Consider the following 26,940-nt stretch of genomic DNA (forward strand, 5'->3'; position numbering starts at 1 on the left):
CGGCTCCCTTACACACCCCCACACGCATGCTCCGCATGGGAACGGGCCTGTAAGGATCTTACCGACCAACGGGTGTGTTTAAGGGCACACACGGAGACCAGGGCACCTGCTCTGGCTGAGCCGCCTGGCTCAGGGGTGGCAGCTGCAGCCTGCCTGCAGGGAGGGATGGTGTGTCAGAGAAGGGGATCTGCTAATGCTGAGGACGTGCAATCAGCCCTGCCAAACCTCAGCATCACGACTCAAAGAGGGCGGGTTTAGACTGGGTATTAGGAAGAAATTCTTTGCTGTGAGGGTGGAACAGGCTGTCTAGAGAGGCTGTGGACACCCCATCTCTGGAAGTCAGGTTGGAAGGGCTTTGAGCAGCCCGGTCTAGTGGAAAATGTGCTTGCCTCTGTCAGGAGGGTTGCCACTGGAATAGGCTGCCCAGGGAGGTGGTGGAGTCACCGTCCCTGGAGATGATCAAGAGGGGATTGGATGTGGCACTTGGTGCCATGGTTTAGCCATGAGGTCTGTGGTGACAGGTTGGACTTGATGATCTTTGAGTTCTCTTCCAGCCTTGGTGATTCTGTGAAACTGAATGATCTTCAAGGTCGCTTCCAAACCAAACCATTCTATGATGTAAGAGTTGTGAGCTCATCTGAATGAAAGAAAGAAAAGGAAGGGAGGAAGGGAGGGAGGAAGGAAGGAAGGAAGGGAGGGAGGAAGGAAGGAAGGGAGTAAGGAATGCAACATCTAAATGAAAAAAAGAAAGAAAACAGAGAGAGAGAGATGTTTTGGTTTGGTTTTGGGCTCTCTCTTCTCCTTTTTCAGCTGTGCATGTTGGCTAACCACATGTTGGTTCAATGCCCCCTTTGCAGGGATAGCTATCAGCAGAGGCGTACCTTTCTCCTGCCCTAGCTGCAGGAGTTCATGTTTCACAGCCCTCAGTGGCTTGTGGCTCCGAGGGGCTCACTGGGAAATCCACAAAGTGGCCAAGACTGCAGCCTGAGTGAAGAGCACGGCCAAAGGATGGTCTGCTCCTGTCACCAAGAGAGAAATGAAGATGTTCTCGCTGAGTGGCAGGAGGAACAGGAGCTCGGAGGGGGCTGTATGACAGGGATGGTGGGAAGATGAGCCCAGCGTCACCCTCGTGGAGATGGTGGGATGTAAGGAGAAGCAGGGAAAGGCTGAAAAAGTACTGAAGGGCCTTGGATAAGGGGAGCATGTAGCAGAGAAGGAGGTTTACAGTAAAAAGGACATCCAGATCGTGGTGTTCTGCAGCACGGAATGGAGCCCAAAGACTTTTGGCTCCTGTGGCATTCCAGATAAATATAGCTGCTGGCCATGTGGATAAATATAGCTCCTGTGCACACTGTGGCCTTGTGAGGTGGCAGAGCTGCCTCCATGCTCCCCTTCCCATCATGGCTTGAAGGTTCCCTCTGGTCCTCATTCCTCCTGCAGTGAACACCAGTCTGATGCTGCACCCCCTTTCCAGCAGGGTCCCAAGGAGAAGTCCCTCCAGCTTTGTGGGTAAGAGACAGGAAGGGATTTGCCTCTTTTCCAGGCAAAGCAGAGCCTGAACTCAGCGTTGCCAGCAGAGGGTGCAGCCGATTCAGCTGTGGGGACGTGGGACATGGGTGTCCAAGTCCTGTGCGTGGCACCGGACACCGCTGAGAAAAGAGGGCTGGAACAGCCATCAGGAAAGTTAGGAGTGGAGGAAGGTCCTTGCCAGGCAAGCCCACAGCTTCAGCTGAAATCAGCTAATGGCTGGTTTGTGCTTTTTGCTACACAGGACCTGGGAAAAATAATTCGGATGAATCCCTGGAAGATAAATCCTCCAGAGCTACCAAACACAGGGACACACATTCTGGCCAGGAAATCTAGGAGCTGCAAATATCCAGAGGCTGGGAAGTATCTCCAGGGTCACAGTGCTCCAGGTCTGCTCCCTGGCCTCTCTCCGGATACCTACACAAGCACAGATCTGTGAGAAGGCTGCTGGAATAGCCTGGCTATGTCTGGCTTTGGGAAAGGTTAATTCAGTGCAAAAACTGGGGGGGGGGGGGAGGTGGGTGTGTGTGTGTGTGCAAACCAATCCCACTTCCATTTCTACCTGGATGGACTCAGCAATCAAAACCTGATTTAGACTCCTGCCTCAAGAGGAGCAAAACTGGATCCAAAGTGTAGTGCTAGAAGATGGGGAGGCTGAGGATGAACTGCCACTTCCCGTGTGCTTCTGCCCTCTCCCCCTTCCCCTTTGTGCCTGTGACCCTCAACCCTCGACAGTGCCCAGCCCTGGCTTTTATGGAGGCACTTTTCACCTTCTCATGCCAGGTGTTTGCATATATTTTACAGCACATACACACTGCTGGGAGAAAATAGGAACAATTTGTTTCCTGAAAGAGTGGTCAGGCATTGAAACAGACTGCCCAGGGAGGTGGTGGAGTCATCAGCCTTCCTGGCAGTGCTCCAGAGACACGCATACGTGGCACTTTAGGACGTGGTTTAATGACCACGGTGGTCTTAGGTTGAAAGTTGGACTTGATGATCTCAGAGGTGTTTTCCAACTGAAATGATTCCATGGTTCTTTAAGAGTACTCCCCTCTCTTCCCCTATGACACAGGGGTTTTCCCTTCAGATATATTTGCCCCAGACCTGCTGAAAAGAAGAAGATCCTTTTTGTCCCCCTGCCCTAACTCTACCGCTGACAAGGTAAATATCTTCACTCTGCCTCCAAGGCAAAGCATTCCAGGCAGTGGGTTTGGTTGTCCTCTGCTTGCCTTCAGACCAAAACAAAGTCAGTGGTGAGGACAGTCCTCCACGACATTGCTCCCAGGCAAGGGTAAATCTGGCTGTACCCCAGAAGATCAGAGTCACCTTTAAATTGGAAAAGAGTAGAAAACTTCTGGGCTGGTGAGTTGGAGATGCATCAACAAGCAAGGCAGGGCTAGTGGCCAAAAAGAGTGCCCAAAGCAAACGGGAGGGTAAAAGGAGCCTTTGTGAAACCTCACAACCAACTCCAGGCAAATGGGGAGAAATTCTGAGTGCTCAAAACTGTGGTCAGAGGCAGCTTTCTGCACGCAGGTGCATGCTGAGTGTTGGCAAATGTGTTGTTTGGATGATATTTCTCCATCCGGCTGCAAACAGGCAGCTGCACTAAGAGCTGCTCAGCTTCAGAGAGGGTTTTTGTCTTCTGCCGGTGATCTGTGTGTCAGAGACAGGTGGGGAGGCTGGGGGCAGCAATCAGCTTGCCCTGGCTCATTACAGGCTCCCTGCAGGATGGCAGGGATCCAGAAGAAAGTGAGAGATGTGGGGAAAGGGGTTGGCAGGATGCTCCTGCCCCACCTCTGCAGCTCCGAGACGCTGCGCAGGCAGTGTGGCTATGTACCCATAGCTGCATCCTCCCTCATCAGGCTTCATCTGACGCTAGCCAGGGCTAGCAGACAGCCCTCTGAGTATCATCAGTCAAAGGATGGGTACAATGGTGCTATGTGTGAAGACCTTAGGGTGCCAGGAGTGACCCTGCTGTGTGCTAACCTGAAACTTCTGTAAGCCTACTCCTCCTTGTTCTGCCCACTGTGAGCATCAGGCTGGGTTGTCCTCTCTACCTTTGCATTAGCCCTTGGCAGGCTGGAGGAGCATTAAGAAAGCTGGTGAAGGGTCTGGAGAACAGGTCTTGTGAGGAGCAGCTGAGGGAACTGGGGTTGTTTAGAGAAGGAGAGGCTGAGGGGAGACCTCACTGGTCTCTACAACTCCCTGAAAGGAGGTTGGATTGAGGTGGGGAGTGGTTTCTTCTCCCTAGTATCAAGGGATATAATGAGAAGAAATGGCCTGAAATAGTGCCAGGGGAGGGTCAGGTTGGATATTAGAAAAAAATTAATTTCCTGAAAGAGTTGCCAGGCATTGGAACAAGATATCCAGGGAGGTGCTGGAGTCACCAGCCTTGGAGGTGTTCAAGAAGCATGTGGACATGGCACTTGGGGACATGGTTTAATGGCCATGGTGGTCTTAGGTTGATGATTGGACTCGATTTTAGAGGTATTTTCCAACTGAAAGAATTCTGTGATTCTATGATCCCTCCTTTTGGTCTCCTCCAGAGAGTTGCCTTCCCTCTTGGGCCATCCTGAAAGCCCCATCCCTCCTGGCCAAGTCTGAGCTGCTGGAGAGGTCCTGTTTGTCCTCCTTCTGGCAATACCTCTGCTCTAAAACCAAAGGAGACTTGTCCTAGCTGCAGCTCTTCCTGGCCTCAGAGCAGGAGGGAAAAACAACCCTCACAAACAGATGATTCAGGATTTAATAAAGACCATCAAACTTGCTCCTGAGGAGACTGTGACTGCGTGTCTGGCTAGCAGCTCTCTCTGCAAACCCAAGGACAAGAGTGCTTCTCCCCTTCTGAATCAGCAGCCTCATGCACTACATTCCCTCTGCCCGCAGACACTGCCTGCACATCATCCAGTGACAGCCCCAGCAGCAGCAGCAGCAGCATCTCTGCAGCCCTCCCTCCAGCTCCTTACCTCAGGGCTGTGATTCATGGAAAAGGGCATTTTCGTGTCTTCCAGGGGGGAGGGGAGGGATTGCTCACTGCTAGAGCTAGGTGGCTGCAGGGCACCTTTGCCACCTGCCCTGGGGCTCCCTGTTTTGTCCCAGGGTTGTTTTGGTCACCCTGCACACCTTGGAAACTGCTGCAGCCTGGATGGGATCAGGTCATAGTATCATAGTATCTGTCAGGGTTGGAAGGGACCACAAGGATCATCTAGTTCCAACCCCCCCGCCATGGGCAGGGACACCCCACACTAGATCAGGCTGGCCAGAGCCTCAGCCAGCCTGGGCTTAAACACCTCCAGGGACTGGGCCTCGACCACCTCCCTGGACAACCCATTCCAGGGTTTCACCACTCTCACGGTGAAGAAGGTCAGTCCAGGGCAAAGAATTGCCTGGAAAAAAAATATCAACCCAGACCAGTTCCTGGCTGATTTTAAACATCAACAGTGGCTCTTTTGTACCTTATAAATAAAATTTACTTTTAGCAAAGGTCCTGTTTTATTTACTCTCCCCTCAGCAAACTCCATTTTCCATTTCCCATTTTGCACTGACATCAGCTCAAGAAGATGAGCCACTGGCTGCCTCCCATAAACCACAGCACCAAAGCCACCTTATTTTGGTCAGGCTGAACCAGCCAGTCACTTTTGATTTCTAGGCAGTGCCTCCATATGTGCCAGCCCAGAAACTGGCCGCAGATGCCACCTGGAAAAGGGATTCAGGAAAACCCCAAAGGTGAGAGGATTGTGTCCAGTTTGGGGCACAAGAGAGATATGGAGGTGTGGAGCAGACGAGGGAATGAAGCTGGTGAAGGGCCTGGAGAGTAAATCTTACAAGGAGTGACTGAGTGAGGTAGGGCTGTTTAGTTGGAAGAAGAGGAGGCTGTGGGGAGACCTCATCACTCTCTCTGCAACTCCCTGAAAGGAGATTGTAGAGAGGTTGGTGTTGGTCTCTTCTCACAGGTAATTAGCCATAGAACAAGAGGGAGTGGCCTCAAGCTGCAACAGGGTAGGTTTAGACTGGATATTAGGAAAAATGTTTTGACAGAAAGAGATGTTGGAATAGGCTGCCCAGGGAGGTGGTGGAGTCACCATCCCTGGATGTGTTTAAAGGTGATTTAGATGCAGTGCTTGGGGATATGGTTTAGGGATGAACATTGTAGAGTAGGGTTAATGGCTGGATTTGATGGTCCCAAGGGTCTTTTCCAACCTGAATGATTCTGTGATTCTGTGACAGGTGAACTTGAAGTTCCCTTCCAACCTAGTCCATCCTATGAGATGCAACGGGCTCTGCTATTCAGCTGGTCTTTATATGCAAAAGAGGAGCCAGGGGGAGCTGGCAGCAGGGATCTGCTCTGTCCCAGGACAGTGCCACAAGGCCGTTCCTGGAATTGAAGTAGGCTCCTTCCCCTTGGAGGAACCCCCTGCTCAGACAGCTGCAGCCTTGGGATTTCACCCGGTGCAAATCTTCCTTTCCCCTCCAGAGCCAAGGGAGTGATGGCCATTAGGAATTTCACAGCAGTGCCACATTGTGGGACTTTGTCTCTTCTTGTGCTGTGATCCAGGCAGGTGCAGTAAGGAGCTTAGTCAGCTTTATTCAGCTTAGCTGAGTGCCTATAAGGATTGCAAAGTCCTCTCTGGAAATCCTCTGCTCCCACAGCTTGGTGGTGGGGTGGCACCTTTCTCTTATGAAACAAGACAGAGGGGGGTTTTGTGGTGTTAATCCTTGTCAGGTGGCAGAGAAGCAGAAAGGATGTCAGCAGCTGGGTTTTCCTTGAGAAAAGAAAGGGCAAGCTCCTGCACCCTTGGGGCAGGTTTTTGTGAAGGACATCTTTCACCCCTAAATTGTGGGGGAGTTTTCTCCCTACTCCCCCACCCCTGACTGCTCAGGATTTCACTCCAGTGAAAGCACAGTGTATAATAAAACTGTGTCCTTAAAAAAAATCAGCCTCCCAGACAGGCAGCCTTTGTCCAAAGGTGCAATTACAGGATAAATATGGGATGCAAACCAAGAAATGTGGTCTGGTCAGGCATTTGGTCTCTACATAAAAAAAAAAATACCCAGCCAGAAAACAAGGCTGTCATTTAATGCTGAAATGTCCATGGTGTGCTGCAGCTCCTGGTCCCTTGCTGGTCCATGGGTGCCCTTGCCAACCTGAGGTTTGGGTGGTGAGGCCATAGCCATGCACCAGCTCCCTGCAATACACAGAGCCCTGCAATGGAGTGAAGGGCAAGGGTGAATCTGACCTCCAGCAGAAGCCAGAGGGGCTGGGAAAGGGCATGAGATTGCGTGGGAGATGGGTTTCCCTCCAGCCCAGAAATCCCATCGGATAGCGCTGCGAGGGGACACGGGGGATTAGCTCATCCGATCGCATTAAACTGAGCTGGAGCAAGCGAGTAGCAGGGGAAAAGGGGTCAGGACAGCCAGCAGAGCAGCCATGACTTCTGATGTTTGGGATAAACTTCATGCCAAGCTGGAAAAAAACAGCCTTTTAATGCATTTCTGTGGGCCAGCCTGGCAGCTCGGTTTCACAGCCTAGGAGATGTCCAGTGTGCCAGCTGCTGGTAGCAGTTTGCCACCCAGGCCAGGCATTAAACAGCATTGTGTCTGAGGTGGCATTTCAGAGACCTGCCTGGCTTGACCACTTTCTTACTTGGTGGGCACCAGCATCTTCTAACTCAAGATCTTCTAAGCAAGAATTGCCCCTTCACGGCAAGCCCAGCCACACCGGTCTGGCCCCAGCAAGTGTCTCAGAACAGGAGGCAGAGAAGCAGCAGGGTGCCCCTGCTGTCCAAAGTCAAGTCTGGATTAGACTGGTGAAGGGAAGCATGAGCCAGAGAGATCCCATTTAGAGGTGAAGAGCACACACATAAAAGTTTTCACTGATGCTACATCATCTCCTGTCACCTGCAATAACCCCAAGGAGAAGCTGTCTTTAACTAGTGGCTCTGTCCTACAGGACACAGCTCCCCTTCACTGCTCTGGGCTACTTGAACAACATGTCTCTGAATTATAATAAGCATCACCACCACCACCAAGTCACCTGAATTGCCCTCAAAATACAGGTGTGGAGCTGGGTGGGTGAGCCTGGAGGCAGCACAGCTGCAGACACTGAGCAGGGCTCGTTATAAATGAGGGGCAGGAGCAATCTTGGGTGGGATTTGCTTGTTTTAAGGTAAGGATAGCCCTTCTAGGGGCTGTTTTATTTCTGAGAGCTTAAGCCCCTTGAAAAGAGGATGTGGGGTTTTTGGTGTTGGTGTGAGTGAAGGAAGGGTGATGCTGCATCTGTTGTGGTTCCTGCTGCAGGCTTATCTGAACACACTTGTGTGCTTTACTCCCAGAGCCATGCCTTTTCTCTCAAAACCATGCTTTTCCTCCCAGTGGGAAGGACCAGGGCAAGATCTGGCAGCAGGCAGGGCAGGGTGAGCAGGAGGTGCCTCTTCTGAGGGGCACCAACTTCCCCCGAGTTGGCACGGGTAGGATTTGCCTGCTTTGGTCTCGGAAGGAGCCGCGTGTCCCTTGTGATTTCCCAATGTGTCTGGCACCACGCGGGAGTCATGGCTGCAGGGGTTTAATGGGAGCAATTAGTCCCTGCGGAAATCTGCATGGGTCGGGGGCATGTTTTCTTTCTGTCCTTTGACATTTTTGATGGGAAGCTGGAGGGTGTCCAGGAAGAAATGCTGGGGCTTAGTTAGAAATAACAGGCTGGAGCCAGCTGGGGCTGAGGCTGTGCAGGCAGTGCAGGTGAGAATGAGAAGTTGTCACCATCGCCTTGGAGCTCACCTCAGACCGGTTTCACCTTCCCTCCCCACTTGCCTTGTACGTGCCTTTGTCTGTCCTTGCACCCTAAACTTTGCTTTGCCCAAGCCAGGGTGGGATGGGAAGGGGCAGGGAACGCTGGGCACCATCATCCCCTCCCTGGCTCCAGCAGCTGAGCAGCTCTTCACCCTTCGTGCTGTTTAGCAAAGCAACAATTAATTGAAAACTTTATTTGCTTTGCAAAAGTCAACCTCATGGGCGCTTTTGCATAAACACCGGAGAGGTGTTTGCCTGTAAGCACTGCCCTGGGTCCAGCTGTGCTCCCCCTTGTGCTGACCAAGCTCTGTGGGATTTTCCCAGCAGGCAGCTGCGGGGTACCCAGCCGACCTTGCTGACCCTGCCGCTTTCCCAGCGGGAAAGCCTCCAAACAAAACCCGATTCATTTGGCAAGCTCAGGGCCACTTGAGATGCTAAGAATTGCCTGCGAGGCAGGGAGGGGTTTGATGGCTCTCCATTGATGAAGGTATCACCCACACTTCTGCACCCTCTTCCCAGCCGGCCGGCATCGAGCACCCTGAATTCACCCCCTGAGGCCAGGTGCTCCCCGGTGAGCGCGGCTGCTGGGCTCAGAAAACCATCCCCGGCCGGCACAGGCGGCCGCCCAGGGCTCCAGCATGGCTGCTCCCCACCAGCCGGCCCCGCTTCTCCTCAATGCTGCCTCTGTTCTTCCTCTTGGGTCAAAAACGTGGCTTTTGTGAGCTCGCCCCAGCCGCAGCTCCTCGCCAGAGCCCCAGCGCGTTCCTCCCGGCCGCCCTCCGCCGACAGAAACGCAGCCCAGCTGTGGCCAGCCGCTGCCACGGCTTCCTTTGACTTAGTTTTGCTTTTGGCTGACAGTTCTGGCTGGAGAAAGGCAACTCGGTGCTGCTGGCAACGTTTGAGGAGCAGTGGGGACCCCTCAGAGCTGCCCCCAAGGCTCCCCAGCAAACCTTAGGTTGAAACGACCACCAAAATGCTCGTTTTCTCCCTTGGGTGGCTGCTGCAACCAAAATTACAGGGGGGGTAAAACGTTGTGCTGCAAAGTAGGCTAAAAATAGCCATTTTAATTCATTAAATGTGTGCAGCACCAGGCTATTACCGGGTGAACATTTGCATGTGGCAAACACCCCAGAACTCCCTGTGCCTCTCTACCAGGTACCCGGTCACCCACTGGTGCTGCTGGCAAGTATTTCTGGGGCTCTCCCTGGGCTGTGGGCCCACCCAAATGCCAACCAAGGAGAGACAGGAGATGCTTTGGGCTCTGTGCTGTTGCATTCTCAGTTTTTTAATTAAATAAATCCAACCACCTTCCAGTAGGCACCGAAGTTCAGGGTGGCTCCCGTGCGGGGTGGGTGCAGCCCTGGCACCGACCGTGTTCCGCTGAGCATCTGGGGGGTTATAGCCCCTCAGTCCCCAGGGGCTCTCCCAGGATCCTGTGGCAATCCCTGCCCAAAACGTGTCCCCCAAACCACCTCAGCTCTGGGTGTCTGTTCTGTTGTAGTACATTGTGCTGCTCTGGTTTTTGGGCTTAGCTCCTCAACCCACCTCCCTCTCTTTTTCACAATAAATAAGTCAATCGGCCTGGCCATCCTGGTATGCAAGTACACAGGAAAAGCAAAATAACCCAAAGCCCACATCCCCCAAACCAACTTTGGAGAGCTCCAAACCTCAAAGTCACCTCGTTTCATTGCAGCCCAAAGGCTAGCTGGAGCTCTGGGGCACTTCCCAGTCTCTTCTGGTGTATGAAGGCACTAAACCAGTAAGGCCTCTGGGGTCCGGGTCCTTGCTGGCACTGTGGGGGTGTCTTGTTCTTGCCTCATCCTAGACAGGGGTAGTGGCAATGTGGAGGTGCTCGGTCCTTCCACCCTCCACTTGTCCTTACCTTCCTCTTTCTTGGTGCAGTCCCTGAGCTGGGGAGGTGGTCCCAGTGCCAATCCCCCCCTGCTTTTCCCCACCATCCCTCACCCTTCTGATTTCCCAGTTCCTGGAGAAACTGTGTCATCCAGGCTCTGCAGGATGCTGGGGTTGGCTCTGCCAGGATGCTTTGGCTCCTGGAGCTGCCGATTTCCACTCAGCAGCACTGAGGAGCCTCTCCAGGAGCACGGGACCCCTCTGGTCTTCTCTGGGCCAGCCGGGAGCATGGCCACAGCCCCTCATTCCCCGCTGCCGTAATTCCCACACACAGAGTTACGTAACCCAGGAGGGCTGTGCCTCCTCCAGCAGGCTGAAGGAGCGGTTGGCCAGCGCAGCAGGGCTGCTGGCCAGCTTGTAGCCAAAGAGCTGCATGGCTGGGGCGCAGGCGTCCTGCACCACCTGCGCCAGCTTGAAGGGGATGCTAAAGCGCCACTTCTCAAACTGCTCCGAGGAGTTCTTGCGGGTGGAGTAAACGCCGCTGCCATCGTGGGGTGCCTGAGTGTTCTTGCCAATCCACTCCTTCACCTGGGGGGTGAGGGGCAGCCCGGCAAAGCGGTACATCTCCTCTGCCTTCTGCAAGGGTGCCCGCGCCACGTCCTCATAGCGGACCAGCATGTAGCGACCCCGCAGCCAGCCCGGCCGCCGCAGCCCCAGCTCTGCTGACAGCCGGATGCTCTCGCAGTTGCCCCGCAGCCGCTGCACCTCCTCCTCCTGGAGAGGAGCCTCCCCTTCAGACGCCCACTTCTTCCAGGTCTCGTACTTGCCGGAGAAGGCCACCATGCGGGAGGCCAGGACGGCCCGGGGGTCCCGCACCAGCTGGATGATGCGGACGTCCAGCCGAGGGTCCTCCACCAGCGGCTGCAGGAATTCCAGCTGCCGGATGCGCACCGTCTTCAGGGCCACGTGCTGCTTGTGCCGGCACGCCTCGACGGCCAGGGTGATGTTGAGGGGGCCGCAGCGGCGGTTCTTGCAGTGGTACTTCTCAAAGACCTTCTTGGTGCTGGACGTGCAGACAGGATCCTCACAGAGCGAGCGGCTCGAGCCCCGACGGAACATGAAGGGCGTCAGGTGGTCCTCAGGGGCTGGGGAGATGAAGCTCTCCAAGATGTAGAGGTCACAGAGGAGGAGCTGTTTGAGGACGTCCCGGTAGACCAAGGCTGAGCCCACCGCGTTGGCTCCCCCTGGCTCAAAGGTCACTGTCCTCTCGATGTGCCAGAGGGGCTCAAAGAGGTAGAAGATGCTGCCCTGCTGGTTGAAGAACTCACCCACAAAGGAGGAGCCGGTGCGGGTGGTGGCCATCAGCAGGACGTGACGCCGTGGCCTGGTGTCCTCATCACCCACCAGCTGCAGGGTGATGTTGCGCAGGTGGGACCTCAGCTGGGAGAAGGCAGCATCCAGCTCTTGCAGTGAGGCGAGGGAGCCATTCTCAGTCAGCGGTGGGCTGGCCTCTGTGCTGTTGGCCTCTGCCAGTGCCTGTGGGGACTGCTTCAGCTTGTCTGACACCCTGTGGGGAGACCCAGCTCAGCCTGGAGGAGAGAAGGACAACCCCCCCATGTCCCAGCAAGGCATCTGGGAGGGGTCCTTCTGCACAGGAGCTCAGCATGTGTGGGGGAGAAAGGGTTTAAGGAGTAGGGTGGCTCCCTACCTGGAGATGAAGTTGTTCTCCTTCTCGATGATGATGAGGCCAACCACAAAGACCAGCAGGATGGCATACTTGCTCCTCATCTTCAGGCAGTACAGCAGCTCCCGGAAATCCTGGGGCAAAGCGCGTCGGATCTCCATGGGGGACACATGCACGTCCCTCAGGCCCACCATGGAGGTGTCCTGGGCTAGCCACTTGGCATTCTTTGCCCCACTGGCCCTGCTCGGGGCTGCCCTGCCTGTGAGGAGAAGGAGGGTCAGCATGGTGGTGGCTCTGTGTGGGCAAGAGGCCAGAGAATGACCCCACAAAGGAAAGCCAACGAGGTCTCAACAAGAGCAGTACAGTGGGGGAAGGTCCTCCCTAATGCTCCCATCCTGACTACGAGGAGCAGCTGCCTGAAGACCCCACTGGCTGCAAAACACATCTCCCAATGGGACCCCTTCCTGCACCCCTGCCAGCCCTGAAACCCAATCCTGATGCCTCAACAGCTGCTTGCACCTCACCAGCCAAAAATCCTGCTGCCAGCAACAAGAGCCCTCTCGGGTGTGAGAGCAGCTCCTCATCCTGATCCATCTTGGAGCATCTTGGTTCCCAGACTCCGGAAAGAGCTACTTGTGGGGAGGCATGCAGGCTGTGCCGTTGGGCCGTGGCACAGCAGTAGTGGCTGCTCAGCAATGAAAATGAAACCCAAAAGGTTTCCAGGAAATACAGAGGGGGGGCGGAAACTGCTGCTGCCAGTCCCCTTGGGGGTGTAAAATGCTCATGGGGGCTTTTCTGAAAAGAAACCCCCCTCCCCCAAGCGATACTGCAGCTGCTTTATGCAGGATGCGACCCTCACTGGGACACTCAGCATCCCCCCTCAGCAGCAAAGCCCCTCCCCCATTCTCCCTCCTCCTCTTCTTCCTCCTCCCAGCACCGACAAAATCAAAGTGATGATATAGGCTGCTCTGAGTTGCATGGAGCCCACATCCCAGGTGGGTCATGGTGGCGATTTTGGGGGCCAGAGCTGCCATTTGGGAGCCAGCACAGGTATTGTGTGCAGGTTTCCAGGTGTGGGGCTTGCCTGTGGCTGCTACCTGGCGGCTGGTTCGCACGCCGGCGGCCTGCCGGCCACGTGGGTGATGCTGTTTGCTTGTCTTGTTTTCTTGGCCAGACTTTTGGTGACTCAGGGAAAGTCTGTTTAGCTTCGGTTTGGCTGCTGCCAGCGTGACCCTGGCAGCTTGTCCCACCCCTGCTTTCAGGGGGGAAGGAAGGGAGCCCGGCAAGAGCCCCATCCTTCGAGGGTCCCCAGGGTTTGCCGGAGGGGAGATAAGACCCAGATAAGACGCCGGTAGGGTGTGGAGCAGGGAAGTTCTGCCAGGCATTGCGTCACATCCGAACCCCGCCCGCCGCCGAACTGTGCTTTTTTTGGTGTTGGCTCACTGCATGTCCCTCCCGCTGGGACGTGCCCCGCGGCGGAGGCAGCATCTTAGCCTTGCGTCGTCCTCAGCTCTCTCTGCAGGAGGACCAGGAGTTTCTTGGCTTCGGCAAACCATTCGCTTCCCAGAGCTTGGCTTTGAGCCACTCCTTTCCCAGCAAAAGCCGCTAAAAGGAGACATCCACGCCCACGCACCCAGGAAACCGGAGCTTCGGTGGGACGCGAGGATCCCGGAAAGCCGCCGGTAGCTCCCGAGCCCTTCCATGGCAGTTCCCCGGCTCCCTCCTTTCCGCTGCTGCCAGCGGCCCCACCACCCCCCTGCACACGTTTGTGTGTGTGTGTGTGTGTGTGTTTAACAGCCCTGTTAGTTTAGTTTGTCAGCACATGGCTCCTCTGGGACAGGCCAGCAGCCGGGGCAGGTGCCTTTTGCCGCACCGCCCCCGAGTCCCCCCTCCTGGGTCCCGCTCGGTGTCCCCGTGATGACAGGACTTGTCGGAGTACTTGAGCAACCGAGAGGAGAAATAAAATACACAAAGCCCTCGGGCGTGTGGCAGCGTCTCTCGGTGCCTGCAGAGCCCTTGGCTTTGCCGCTGCAAAGGACTTTTGGCTTTGTGGCATCCCAGGGAGGGGTGACAGTGGTCTGCATCCCTGCCCTCCCACCCGCCGAGGCAGGGGTTTGTCCCCTCACTGCCTGGAGCGCGCAGACAGCGGAGGGGAAGGCATGGGCTGCTTGCTCAGACAAAATCCCTGGGCAAAGCCAGACGAGGATTTTCCCCCTTCAATGCCCCCAGCTGACCGACCACCAAAGAGCCACAGAGCAGGAATGTTTGGTGGGGATGACACAGGGAGCCATTTCCAGCAGTGCTGGCAAAACCTCTTGATTCACAGGCTCAGCCCAGACATAATTCGTTAAATAAACAGCCGGCTGCAAGCGTCCTGCCTGGGACCCGCAGAGCAGCGGCGACAGGCGCAGGGGCCCTCGCAGGGCTGAGCCATGAGGCTGGGGGACACACAGGGTGACCCAGGGAGGCTGGCTGGGACTGTTTGGCATCCTAAAGCTCTTCCACGTGGGGCCCGTGAGGCGCAGCCCGGACGGAGCAGTGATTGAGCCACAAACGTCCCTTTGTGAGCAGGAACAGAGGGGCTCTGTGCACCCCGTGCGCTCCCCTCCGGCCGCTTTGCTGGGGCTCCACCAGGCCAGGAGGTGTGGGGAGAGCTGCCAGGATGCTGCCACTGCCCCAGGGACACCCACCGACGTGAGCAGAAAGATAGACAGACAGACATCATCTTTTGTGACAGCAGCCAGCAGCCAGCCAATGTTCACCTCTTACCCCACACGTCTCAAGGCAAGGTGGAAATATTCCTATGGGCACCGAGCTGAGACACCCTGGAAGGCAGCACACGTGGCTGGAGGGAATTCCCCCGGTGCTGCTCCCTGCTTTTTCCTATCCCTCAGGATGTGAATGCTTCTCATTTCTGCAGGGAAGGCAACAATTCCCACTGTCGAGATGATAAAAGGCTCTGTGGATTTCCCAGCTGAGTCAGAGCCAGCAAAGGGGCTTTTGCTGTGGGGAGGCGGTGGTTGGGGTTTTGTTCCCATGCAAAGCTGCTGGGATGGATATCCTCCACTACTAGCAAGCTAGTTTAACCCTGCCACAGCAAGAAGGAAGGACTCAGACGGTAAATGAGATACCAAATCACTCCAAGCCTGCTGCAGCAAGTCACCGGATGGGTGCTCCCACTGATGTTATAGGTGGGGTGAGAAGAGCAACACAGCCCTGGGGCAAGGCTTCATGGTGAGAAGAGAAGGGATGCTCTTGTCACTCTTCTGGAAGGTGTTTTGCAGGACTACCTTCTTTGGAGAGTGATGCCAGAGGTTTTTGGCTGGGTTTTGGGAAAGGGAGGATCTTTCCTGAAGCCCTGGGGCTCTCATCCTCCTCCTCTGGCTGCCCTGAACACCTTAGGGGGGTGGGATCCAGGAAAGGAAAGACGCCTGCGGGCTGATGGGGAAAGCCAGCTGGAGGGGCAACTGGATGAAGTCACATTTTCCTCCGGTGACTCAACAGGCAACAACTGAGCTCTGGAGGAGGAACACGGCAAAGCACCTACTTGTAAGCTGCTTCCCTACCCGATATCCCTCTGTCCATCCAGCCCCCATCTGCCCCTGTCTGTCCCTGTCTGGCTCCCGGGTGAAGGGAGCCTGTGGGGCCCTGCAGCTTCCCCTGGAGTAATTCCCTTGGCGATGCTTTGCTTTATCAGATAAAGAGCGGCAACGCCAGCCAGCGAGACACAGCGAGGGAACAACAAAGAGATAAGGCACAGGGACATTTCTCTGCTCTCTCTGCTGCTCTCTGTCTGCAACCTGGGTAAAAAAGCCCCACCCTGAGCCCCCTCTGTATTTAGTCTATCCACTGTTTCCGCACCCGACTTCCTCCCGAGGCTGGCCTTGGCAAAAACGCCGCTGACACTTCCCCCTTTGCCTTCATCTCCCAACAATTCTGATCCTGCCCCTGGCTCTCCTCCCAGACATGGCACAGTTCAGTTTGGCCCCCGGCATGGCTAAGGAGGATGCCTGGGCAGGTATTCTGCTTAAAAATGGGTATTCAAGCTAAAACAAGGGGAAAGAAGATCACAAAAACAAAAAACCCCACCAAAACAAAAACCTCCAAACCAACCAACCAACCCCCCCCAAAACCAATCACCTCCTATGTTGTTTGTAAACTTGCCTAGAATAGCCCCAGGCTTCATCAAATTGAATCCTGGAAACTGTCCACCGGAGGAGAAAGCTGGGGATGCAAAATTCTCCTGGCTTTAGGCAGCGACAGGGTGCTGGCAGCTGTGGCATCTCCAGCCTGTTCCCCAGTGACACAGAGAAGCCCTGGTGTCAGCAGGGGCTACGTCCTCTAGATTGGGCAGCTCTCCAGGGACATGACTGTAGGTTTGCCCCTCTACAGATCCAGTCCCTTAAATTTACATAGGGGCCATGTTTGTTTCTTCTCCCCATTCCTTTCCAGGTGCTGCCCCTCAAGCCTTCAACCTGCCTAAGCTTGGTCCTCTAACTGTGCAGACTGAGAAAAGCCACCCGGAGGAAGAGAAGCATGCAGGTGGGGACTGGGGAGGTTAATGCTCAGACTTCAAGGTTGTAGCCATCTCAGCTGCTCCCTGCTGACTCCTGGTCCAGATCAAACCTGGGCAACAGAGTCCAGGTGTGGGATTTTACCCTCATGCCGAGCACTGATGTCTCTGAAGATTCCCTTGCAGCAGCAGGCTTTAGTACAAACAAGCACCAGTTCAACAACTTGCTTTTCATGGCATGTCAAACTCCAGGTGCACAAAATTGTCCTCTGTCCACTGTTTACTGGCCCCCTGAGGAGGCACATGGAGCTCTAGAATGACCCAGGTGAACTGTCCTTGTTCCTTGTGTCCCCAAAAGTGTTGCCCAGAAGGGATTTAGAGGCTGGTGTCAGCCACAGTAATGCCAGTGATAGGACCAGCCTAGGACAGAGTGGTGTTTGCTCTCCCTCACCACAGGTGGCATCTGAAGATGTTGGATGCTTTCTCCTGGCCCAGCAGAGAAGAGAGCTGCTACTGCTGCCCTGGTGAATGCTATGGGATTTTCAGAGACATTAGTGCTGGGCATGAGGGCAAAATACTTCATCTGGGCTACGTTGCCCTGGTTTGATCTGGAGCAGGAGCCAGCAGGGACCAGCTGAGCTGGCTGATAAGCCTACAACCTTGAAGCCAACTTACTGGAAACCTGGGGTGCTGCTGGGGTAGGTTTCACAGAACCATCTCCAGCAAAGATGCACAACCAAACTTGCCAACCTGTTGGGCAGTCAGGGAGCCTGGGGAGAAGACCACCAAGGAGAGAGGACGTCCTGGCCCCCCCTTGCTCAGTGCCGGCAGCACAATGCCAACCGCTGTGCATGCTGGTGGCCCCCGGCTGTGCTGGGAACCACAAGTGCCCATCCCTGCCTCAATGAGCCCTTTCTCTGGGGTACAGAGGCCACAGTCCCTCCCATCACCCTGCTCTCCTTCTTCCCACTGGTCCACACTAGCCTGGAAGCTCCTCTGCTGAACCTACCACAAAAACTAGGGACACTGCTTTCTCTGTGCCCTGTTCTGCCACCTCTTCACCCTAAGACAAAGGTCTGTAATTCTGTGTGGACCTCTGAGAGGGACTGGTGGTGAGAGATGTTCACTGGGAAACAGTGAATCCCTGCTGCCCTTGGGAAAGTGCAATCCGTGCCCAGGTGCTGACAGTGCAGGGAGACCTGGGGCGTGAAAACAAGTCCTATACTGTGGGAAAATCATGCCTTGAAGTTCTTTTCCAACCAAAACAATTGTATGGAAAAGGAGAAACTCTTCCCTGGGGACCAAAGCCAGGCTAGATTCCCGTGGTGGGCAGAATGGACATGGCCAGAAGCAGCTCCCAAAATCCCCGCAGGTGCTCGGCAGAGACTCTGCCCGAGTGGCCCTTTCCCTGCCAAGGTGAACTCCATGCCAGAAAGGTCCCATCTGGGTGTCCAGAGCCTTTGGGGTGTTGGTAACCCAGCGTCAGGAGAAAAGCTGCTGCCCTGGTGGTGGCTGAGCCCGCCGAGGGTTCTCCTGGGTGCTTCAGCTGCCTCGGGGCAGGAGGGGAAAGGGTGAGGACAACTTTCCAGTGCTTCTTGGTAGAGGCTGACAGGCCGGATGATGCAACTCGGAGATCGTGGGGAGAAAGTCTCCTTTCCTCGCCCCAGCCGCGCTTCTCTCTGGACGGGAGCTCGGCGTGGCAGCCCAGACCTCGCCCTCCTTTCGATTATTATTTTCTTCCTCTTTTTTTTTTTTTTTCCTTCTTTCCCTCCCTAAGAGAAAGCACTGGAGCTCGCTGCTAGGGCGCTCCGGTGCTGAGAGGACTTTTTCTTCCCAGGGCAGGGTGCTGGTACCCGACTGCCCGACCCACGGGGAAGCACCGCCAGCCGCTGCCCCGCTGCGGGACCGGGCGGTGGAGGGGTGGGGGTCTGCACGGAGACAAAGGAGCGGCCGAGGCCGAAGGGAGCACAAAGGAGCCGGCGGAGCCCGGGACCGCCCCGGCGTTCAGGGGATGCAGCTGCCGAGCCCCCGGCTCCGCCGCCCCCGGTTCGGCCCCGCTCTCCCTGCTCCGGAGGTGGGTGGGGTGGTGGTGTCGGGGAAGGGGCTGCTCTTCGCTCTCCTAACTTCCCGCAACTCCCCTCCGTGCCCGAAGAGAAAGGCCCGACCCCCGCCGCCATCCGCCACCGAGCCCCGGGGCTCCCTCTGCCCATCGCTCCCGGTTCGCGTTCCGGTCCCGGTTCCCACTTGCACTCCGGCTCTGGCCCCACCACTCACGGCCCCAGCTGCACCTACCCGGCCGGCGGCCGCTCCGCGGGGCGAGCTCCGCCTGGTCCTGCCGTGCGGGAGGAGGGAGGGCAGCGGGTCCCCTGCTTTTCTTCACGGCGCTGTCATCCTCCCACCCTCCCTCCTTCTCTCCCTCCCTCCCCTCTTCCCTCCCTCCCCTCTTCCCTCCCTCCTTCCCTCCTTCCTTCCTTCCTTCCTTCCTCCCTCTCGGGGCGGTGGCAGGGGGAGCGGTCCCGGCGCCTGGACGCGGGTCCCGGGGCGGAGCCGGCCAGGGTCCCCGGGCCAGCCTCCCCGCTGCCTCCCTCCTGTTGCCTCCCCGCTACCTCCCTCCTGTTGCCTCCCCGCTGCCTCCCTCCTACTGCTTCCCCGCTGCCTGCCCATCACTTCCCCGACACGCCAGGGCTGGAATCCGGGAGCTGCCGGTCCCAGCCCCGGCCTCGCCCCGGGCTGGAAGGGGCCGCCTGAACACTGGGAGGGGAGGGGGCTGGGGGAGGGGTGGGAGTGGGAAATGGAGGGCTGGCAGCGCACAGACACTTTGCGAAAGTGTCCCACTAGAGACAAAGCAATCCCCTCCCGGGAGCCATGGAGCAATTAGGACTGCAGTTCCTGTCCAGCCTCCTTCCCAAATTGGGGTCACGCCAGGGCTGTGCCCTGCAAACTCCCAAGGAGGAGCTGGAACAACCATCCCAGGTAACCTGCTCACTGCTGGGCTGTCCTCGTGGGGAAAATGTCCTTGTATCCACTCTGATCCTCTCCTGTTTCAACTCTTGCCCTCCCACTGTGTAAGGAACCGAGCTCCACCTTCATGACCACCTTGCAGACATGAGAAGGTTTCTTCTCCTTATCTCCATCCCAAACTGACTTCAGGTCAGCACCTTTCTCCCCAAATCACCAAACTCTTGTTTTATTCCTGTGCAGGAGCCGTGGGTGAATTTGCCCCATGTGATGGCTACACACCCTGGTGTCCCATGCTGGTGAGCATGTGTGTGTCTGTGCCCAGGGAGGGCAGGAGGTGAGGGCATCTTACTCAGCTAGAAGAGGCTGAGAAACCTGGGGCTGTTTTGCCTGAGGAGCAGACTTAGAGGGGATCTAATCAATGCTGATCAATAGCTAAATGGTGTCCAGAGTCAGGGAAACAGGCAACAGGCATAAACCGGAACCCAGGAGGATCCACCTGAACAAGAGGAGAAACTTCTTTGGTGTGAGGGTGCTGGAGCCCTGGAACAGGCTGCCCATAAAGGTTGTGGAGTCTTCTTCTCTGGGGAGATTCCAAACCTGCTTGGCCATTGTGATCCTGGGCAACTTGCTGTGGGTGACCCTGCTTTAGCAGGGGTGGCAGTCTAGATGATTTCCAGAGGTCCCTTCCAACCTCCATCAGGCTGGGATTTGGTGATGCTGTTGGGAGCAGACCAAGAGCTTTGGGGGGACACCTTGAGTACTGTGTCCAGTTCTGGGCCCCTCAGGTTAGGAAAGATGTTGAGATGCTGGGAGGGTGTCCAGAGAAGGGTAACAAAGCTGGGGAGGGGGTTTGAGCACAAGCCCTATGAGGAGAGGCTGAGGGAGCTGGGATTGCTTAGCCTGGAGAAGAGGAGGCTCTGGGGAGACTTTCTTGCTCTCTACAGCTACCTGAGGGGAGGTTGTAGCCAGGTGGGGGCTGGTCTCTTCTCCCAGGCAATCAGCACCAGAACAAGAGGACACAGTCTCAAGCTGTGCCAGGGGAGCTTTAAGCTGGATGTTAGGAAGAAATTCTTCCCAGAAAGAGAGATTGGCCATTGGAATGTGCTGCCCAGGGAGGTGGTGGAGTCACCATCACTGGAAGTGTTTCAAAAGAGCCTGGATGAGGCACTTGGTGCCATGGCTTAGTTGATTAGCTGGTGTTGGGTGATAGGTGGGACTTGATGATCTCTGAGGTCTTTTCCTCAGAGAGCTGTATCTGTATCTGTATCTGTATCTGTATCTGTATCTCTATCTCTATCTATCTCTATCTCTATCTCTATCTCTATCTCTATCTCTATCTCTATCTCTATCTCTATCTCTATCTCTATCTCTATCTCTCTATCTCTATCTCTATCTCTCTGTTCCCACAGGGCAGGCTTAGTGTCTGGAGCATTACACCATGTAGAAACAGCTCTTCTGGCTTGTGTGCAGAAATTCAGAGAGCTCCCTCAGAGCTCTGTAATGTTAGACATGGAAGAGCTGAAAGACATCTGTCTTTGCAGGCAGAGACAGCTCTGAAACCCACCCCCCTAGCCCCCACCCCCCAAGCCCTACTCACCATTAAAAGCTTCAGCCCTCTTTTCACATTCCTGGCATAGTTTTTCCACTATGCACGTGGCACAGGCAAAGAAAAAAGAATAACATGCAGATTTTTCTCCTTGCCATTCACGTGTGATGACCTGCACAGCTCCTTGGTGGCTTCCTGTGAGTGAAGGCAATGTGTGGAGGTGACAGCTCCGTCCTTGTGGCAGCAGTGGCTGCGTGCCAATGGGTATGTGTGGGTTTTCGTACAGGTGTAGAGATGTGTATTAACCTACCCAGTGTTTGGAGGGGTGTGGGGCTGCTGGTTCCCTTCATAGGCAAACATCAAGGCAGGAAAGCCTGAGGGTGGTGTTTATGGTATGGCCTTCACCCACACACTCACACACTCACCTATTCATCTGGATGTCCACCCCATCCAACCATCCATCCCTCTGCCCTTCTCTCCATATATTCACCCCCAGCCTTGCCTCTCACTCCAAAGACATTGAGGCACTGGAGAGCGTCCAAAGAAGGACAATGAAGATGGTGAAGATGATGGAACAGGCCTGTGGAGTGGCTGAGGGAACTGGAGTTGTTTAGCTTGGAGAAAAGGAGGCTCAGGGGAGACCTTTGTGCTCTCTACGACTACCTGAAAGGAGATTGGAGCCAGGTAGGGGTTAGTCTTTACTCCCCAGTAACATGCAATAGAACAGCCTCAAGTTGCACCAGGGGGAGTTTCATAGAATCAATAAGATTGGAAGAGACCTCAAAGTTCATCTTGCCACCCAAGACCTCGTGACTACTAGACCATGGCACCAAGTGCCACATCCAATCCCCTCTTGAACACCTCCAGGGATGGTGACTCCACCACCTCCCTGGGCAGCACCTTCCAATGGCTAATAACTCTCTCTGGGAAGAACTTTCTCCTCACCTCAAGCCTAAACTTCCCCTGGTGCAGCTTGAGACTGTGTCCTCTTGTTTAGGTTGGGTATGAGAAACAATTTCTTCCCTGAAAGGGTTGTCAAGCCCTGGACCAGGCTGCCCAGGGGAGGAGTGGAGTCCCCATCCCTGGAGGGATTGAAAAGCCGTGTAGAGTGGTGCTGAGGAGTGTGGTTTAGTGGAGACTTGGCAGTGCTGGGTTAGCAGTTGGACTCAATGATCTTCAAGGTCTTCTCCAACCTAAACAATTCTATGATTCTGCTTGCAGTGAGCATCCTGCAGCCAGGAACCCTGCACAGTAACTCTGGTACACCCCTGCTGTGGCTCTGGCTCCCACAGTGTCACCAATGGAGCTGGGATTATGGGCAGCATCTCCCAAATTCTGCTGATAGGAGGCAAACACAGGGCTTGCAGAGCCAGTCCTGCATAGCCTGGCAGGTTAATCACCTCCAAAAGAATGGGTAAGTCTGTCTGGCCACCCACCGTGGGAGTTTCTTTGGGGCTTGAAACATGGCTAAGGATTTTGAAGCTCCTTGTTTGTTCTTGCAGTTGGAACAGGGAATTCCACCTTGGACTTTGTGGGCAGAGGAGAGCTTGGTGAAAATACACCCCTGGTATGTCCATGATGTTGAGATGAGGGCAGGGTGGTGGGGAGTGGGACAATCATGCTAGCAGGGTGTCCCCACCTTTGTAGGATGCTTTTGCAGTGGTCCTGGCTAGGGGGGAGTTGTGAGAGGAGGAGGGAGCCCAAGCAGTGCTACGGACTGGGGGATGAGTGGCTGGAGAGCAGTCTGGCTGAGAGGGGCCTGGCAGTGCTGGGTGACAGCTGCTGAACATGAGCCAGCAGAGTGCCAGGGGGCATGGAAAGCCAATGGCATCCTGGCCTGTATCAGGAACAGTGTGGTCAGCAGCACTAGGGATGGAATTCTGTCCTGTGCTCGGCACTGTTGAGGCCTCACCTTGAGCACTGTGTGCAGCTCTGGGCTCCTCACTTCAGAAAGGATCTTAAGGTGGTGGAGCAGGTCCAGAGGAGAGACACCAGACTGGTGGTGGGGCTGGAGGGAAAGTTGTATGAGGAAAGGTTGAGGGAGCTGGGGGTGTTGAGCCTGGAGAAGAGGAGACTTAGAGGGGACCTTGTCACCCTCTACAACTACATAAAAGGAAGTTGTAGTCAGGTGGGGGTCAGGCTCTTCTCCCAGGCAACTTGTGACAGGACAAGAGGTCATGGCCTGAAGCTGCTCCAGGGCAAGTTTAGGTTGGATATTAGGAAGCAATTCCTCACAGAAGGGCTGATTGGACACTGGGATGGACTGCCCAGGGAGGTGGTGGAGTCGCCATCACTGGAGGTCTTTCAGAAAAGGTTGGATGTGGCACTTGGGGTCAGGGTTTAGCTGATGTTGTGTTGTTAGGTCAGAGGCTGGACTCGATGATCTCAGAGGTCTTTCCCAGCCTCAGTGATTCTGTGACTCTTCCCCATGGAACTGTGGTGTGGGGCACACCCTGGGCTGAAGCCCAGCCCTCCGAGCCTGGGGTATGCTCCATGTTTGCCTTCCATGCAGACATGGAACGCTGGATGGAGATCGTCTTCCCCCTTCATCAATGAGTAACGCTGGCACAGGGATGAACAAAGTGCCTTCTCCTCAACACAGACCACCACGAGGGCTGATGGGAGAGGCAGGGGTTGTGTTTCCTGGGCCCTTCACTAGCTGTGGGATCACATTCCCTTCCTCACCCCCTCCCCTTTCCCCGTGGATTGCAGGGACTGTTCTCCTCACTCCCTGTGTGGCACACACTCCTGTACAGGCACCACGTGGGAGGAGGCAGGGGAGGTGTCCCTAGAATGACATCAGGAGCAAGGCAAGGGGGTCGTGTCACTATAGCAACGAGGATGCTCTGGCTTTTCAGGGAATAAAGGCATCTGACGCTCATTTCCTGCCCTCAGTCCCAGCTGATGAATGTGGCACAGCGAACAGGTTGGGCTCTCATTTCAGAAACCCTCCCCCAGGCTTTGCTAAAGTCAGGGCAGCCTCTCCTTGCCTGTTAGATGTCACCAAATTCTGAACCCACATCCTTTCAAGGATATCTGGCAGCAGGACTTGGTGCCAGGGCACCTGGGAACGGTCTGGAAGCTGCAGCACCAGGAAAACCCAGTTCTCCTCCTTCGCTTGTTTCTCCAGATTTTACTTCCCAGGAGGTCAAGATGTGGCTGGGACATGAGAGACAGTGGGAGGACACCTGTTGTCCAGGGTTATGACACAGAGAAGGTGCCCTGGCTTTGTTTAAAGGCTGTATCTGCAGGGACTCCTTTCAGATTTACTCCTTACTCCCCAGAAAGCTGGAAAGCTGTTGGAAGCTTTCCTTCTGGTTTGTGTGGCTGCAGCAAGCTGGTCTTTGGCAAGTTCCTTGGCTGCATGGTGGGGGTGACCTGTCAGCTGCAAAATGAGAGGCACAAACTCCCCCAGTTCCCTTTTGCACAGGGCTTTTTTGCAAAGACAGATCAGGAAACAATATCCTCCAGTGGCCAAAGGACTTGGGTGCAGTGGTTTCAGGGTACCGGACTGCACAGGCACCTACAAATGGCAGCATTTCCCACTCAGGGACAGTGAGGCAGCTGCTGATGGGACCTGCTCCCAGCTGAAGCTGTGCTGAGGACCTCTTGTGACAGCATGAGCCAGCCTAGGGAATCAGGACCCCACATCTGAAAAAGGTGTCTGCCTCCTCTAGCCCCATAGCTCCTCTAGCAAAAGGGATGGGGAACATAAAGCCACATGGATGCTTTTACTGAACTGGGTTGTCCAGGGAGGTGGTCGAGGCCCCATCCCTGGAGGTGTTTAAGACCAGGCTGGACGAGGTTCTGGCCAGGCTGATCTAGTGTGGGGCGTCCCTGCCCATGGCAGGGGGCTTGGAACTAGATGATCCTTGTGGTCCCTTCCAACCCTGAATGATACTATGATAACTAAAACATGTGGCACAGGTCCTAGCACAGAACCTGAACTGTCTCTGAACTGACTCCAGGTGAGGTCTCAACAGAGCAGAGTGGCAGAATCACCTCTCTTGTTCTGCTGCCCATGCTTCTTCTGATGAAGCTAAGGATGCAATTTGCCTTCTGGGCTGCAAGGGCACACTGCTGGCTCATGTCCATCCACCAGTACCCCCAAGTCCTTTTCTGCAGGGCTGCTCTCAATCTCATCATCTGCCAACCCGGACTGATACCAAGGATTGCCCCAGCCTATGTGCAGGACCTTGCACTTTGCCTTGTCGAACAACATGAGGCTCTCCTGATCTCGGTTCTGCAGCCTGCCTGCGCCCCTCTGTATGACATCCTGGCCCTCAGTCATGTTAGCCAGTCTCTCCCTCGCCCTCGCCTGCTGCCCGCCGTGGGCTTCTGGCGCCACCTGGCGGCCGCACGCCGCTCTCTCTCTTTGAAACACTCAGGCTGGAAAAGACCCTCAGGATCACCAAGTCCGACCAATAACCCTGCTCTGCAAAGTTCACCCCAAGCACCACATCTAAACGATCTCTAAGCACATCCAGGGTGGGTGACTCAACTGCCTCCCTGGGCAGCACAATCTGTGAACATTTTTTTCCTAATGCCCCGTGTAAAAATCCAGAGCACCTGGGCTCTGTTGGAGTCTCCTCCCACCTCAGGTGTGGCTACTTTGCCCTCCCCGCCCACTCCCCTATTTAATCCCCTCCCAGGAAAGGCAGAAGCCCCAAGCTGAGCCCATCTGGGCTGGAGGATCCTCCTCTCATCACTGGTAAGTGCCCGTTGTGCACACTGGGTGATGGTGGTGGTGACAACAGAGGTTAGGGAGGGCTAAGATTGATGACTCCTCCAATATACAGAATCATCCAAAACCTCTCCCCCAACCAGGCTTAAACAGGAGGCCTTAATGCCCTTTCCCACCCTCCCTTTTCCCCATGCCTAGGCCTGAATCAGGACATCAGGGCATCAGGAGAAGTGTGGCTAGCAGGTCGAGGGAGGTGATCCTCCCCCTCTACTCAGCCCTAGTGAGACCCCACCTGGAGTACTGCATCCAGTTCTGGAGCCCCTATTACAAGAGGGATGTGGAGGTGCTGGAAGGTGTCCAGAGAAGGGCCACGAGGATGACCAGAGGGCTGGAGCAGCTCTCCTATGAGGACAGACTGAAGGAGTTGGGGCTGTTCAGTCTGGAGAAGAGAAGGCTCTGAGGTGACCTCATTGTGGCCTTCCAGTATCTGAAGGGGGCTACAGGAAAGCTGAGGAAGGACTGCTCAGGATCTCAGGTAGTGATAGGACTAGGGGGAATGGAATGAAGCTGGAGGTGGGGAGATTGAGGCTGGAGGTGAGGAGGAAGTTCTTCCCCATGAGAGTGGTGAAGCCCTGGAATGGGTTGTCCAGGGAGGTGGTTGGGGCCCTGTCCCTGGAGGTGTTTAAGCCCAGGCTGGATGAGGCTCTGGCCAGCCTGATCTAGTGTGGGGTGTCCCTGCCCACGGCAGGGGGGTTGGAACTAGATGATCTTTGTGGTCCCTTCCATCCCTGACTGATACTATGATACTATGAATTGTGCAGAAGGAATTAGCTCTGCCAAGGCCCAGCCAGATGTCAAGCCTCCCCCAGAACAAACAAGACCCAGCTGGGAAGCAGAGAGAGGGAAAACAGGGAAGAAACTGCCTGCACAACCAGTTTGTGGAGGGAAGGGAGATGCAGGCTGATGGGAATGAAATAATGAAGATTACATTTTCTGGTATTCACCTCTCTGGACTTGGAGAACTTTATAATAATAATAAAAAACAACCAGGTTGGAAGAGACCTTCAAGATCATCGTGTCCAACTTCCTCTCCGAATCGGTGCCCAGCCTGCCCAGCCCGCAGCCTATACTTCATCAGCGCTGGTTTTGGTTCCGAGGGTTCCTCGCCCTGCCCCCGGCAGCCCATCCCGGGTACCGCAGCAGAGACCTGTCCCGTCTAGGTACTGCAGCCGGAACGCGAGCACGCCCAGGGCCCACATCTGCTTTTGTTGCTCCTTCTCTATTTCGGATGAAGCACAAAGCATCCAGCTCCTGCCCATCCCTTGCTTTAGCCCAGCAGTGCTGCTGCTTCTTCTCCTGGCACTTTTGCAGCCACCAGGAGCCTCTGTCTT

At 55.3% G+C, this 26,940-nt stretch overlaps 1 protein-coding gene and 1 long non-coding RNA gene across 2 annotated transcripts; one reads left to right on the forward strand and one right to left on the reverse strand.

Moving 5' to 3' along the window:
* Positions 1-1,445: 1,445 nt before the first annotated feature.
* Positions 1,446-2,668, forward strand: LOC137441630 (uncharacterized). Its single transcript, XR_010987456.1, has 3 exons — positions 1,446-1,509; positions 1,772-2,009; positions 2,600-2,668. It is a non-coding gene; the product is annotated as an uncharacterized lncRNA (long non-coding RNA).
* Positions 2,669-9,563: 6,895 nt separating this feature from the next.
* Positions 9,564-18,767, reverse strand: CHST3 (carbohydrate sulfotransferase 3). Its single transcript, XM_068140313.1, has 3 exons — positions 18,651-18,767; positions 11,870-12,104; positions 9,564-11,728 (listed from the first exon to the last, which is right to left on the reverse strand). Exons 2-3 carry the CDS (start codon positions 12,037-12,039, stop codon positions 10,498-10,500), a joined length of 1,401 nt encoding a protein of 466 aa, XP_067996414.1. The 5' UTR covers positions 12,040-12,104; positions 18,651-18,767; the 3' UTR covers positions 9,564-10,497.
* Between the last annotated feature and the right edge of the window lie 8,173 nt (positions 18,768-26,940).

The sequence above is a fragment of the Melanerpes formicivorus genome, unplaced genomic scaffold (genome assembly GCF_026170545.1).
Source record: "Melanerpes formicivorus ecotype bairdi unplaced genomic scaffold, bMelFor1.0.p_v2 SCAF_6, whole genome shotgun sequence".
Taxonomy (NCBI): Eukaryota; Metazoa; Chordata; class Aves; order Piciformes; family Picidae; genus Melanerpes; species Melanerpes formicivorus.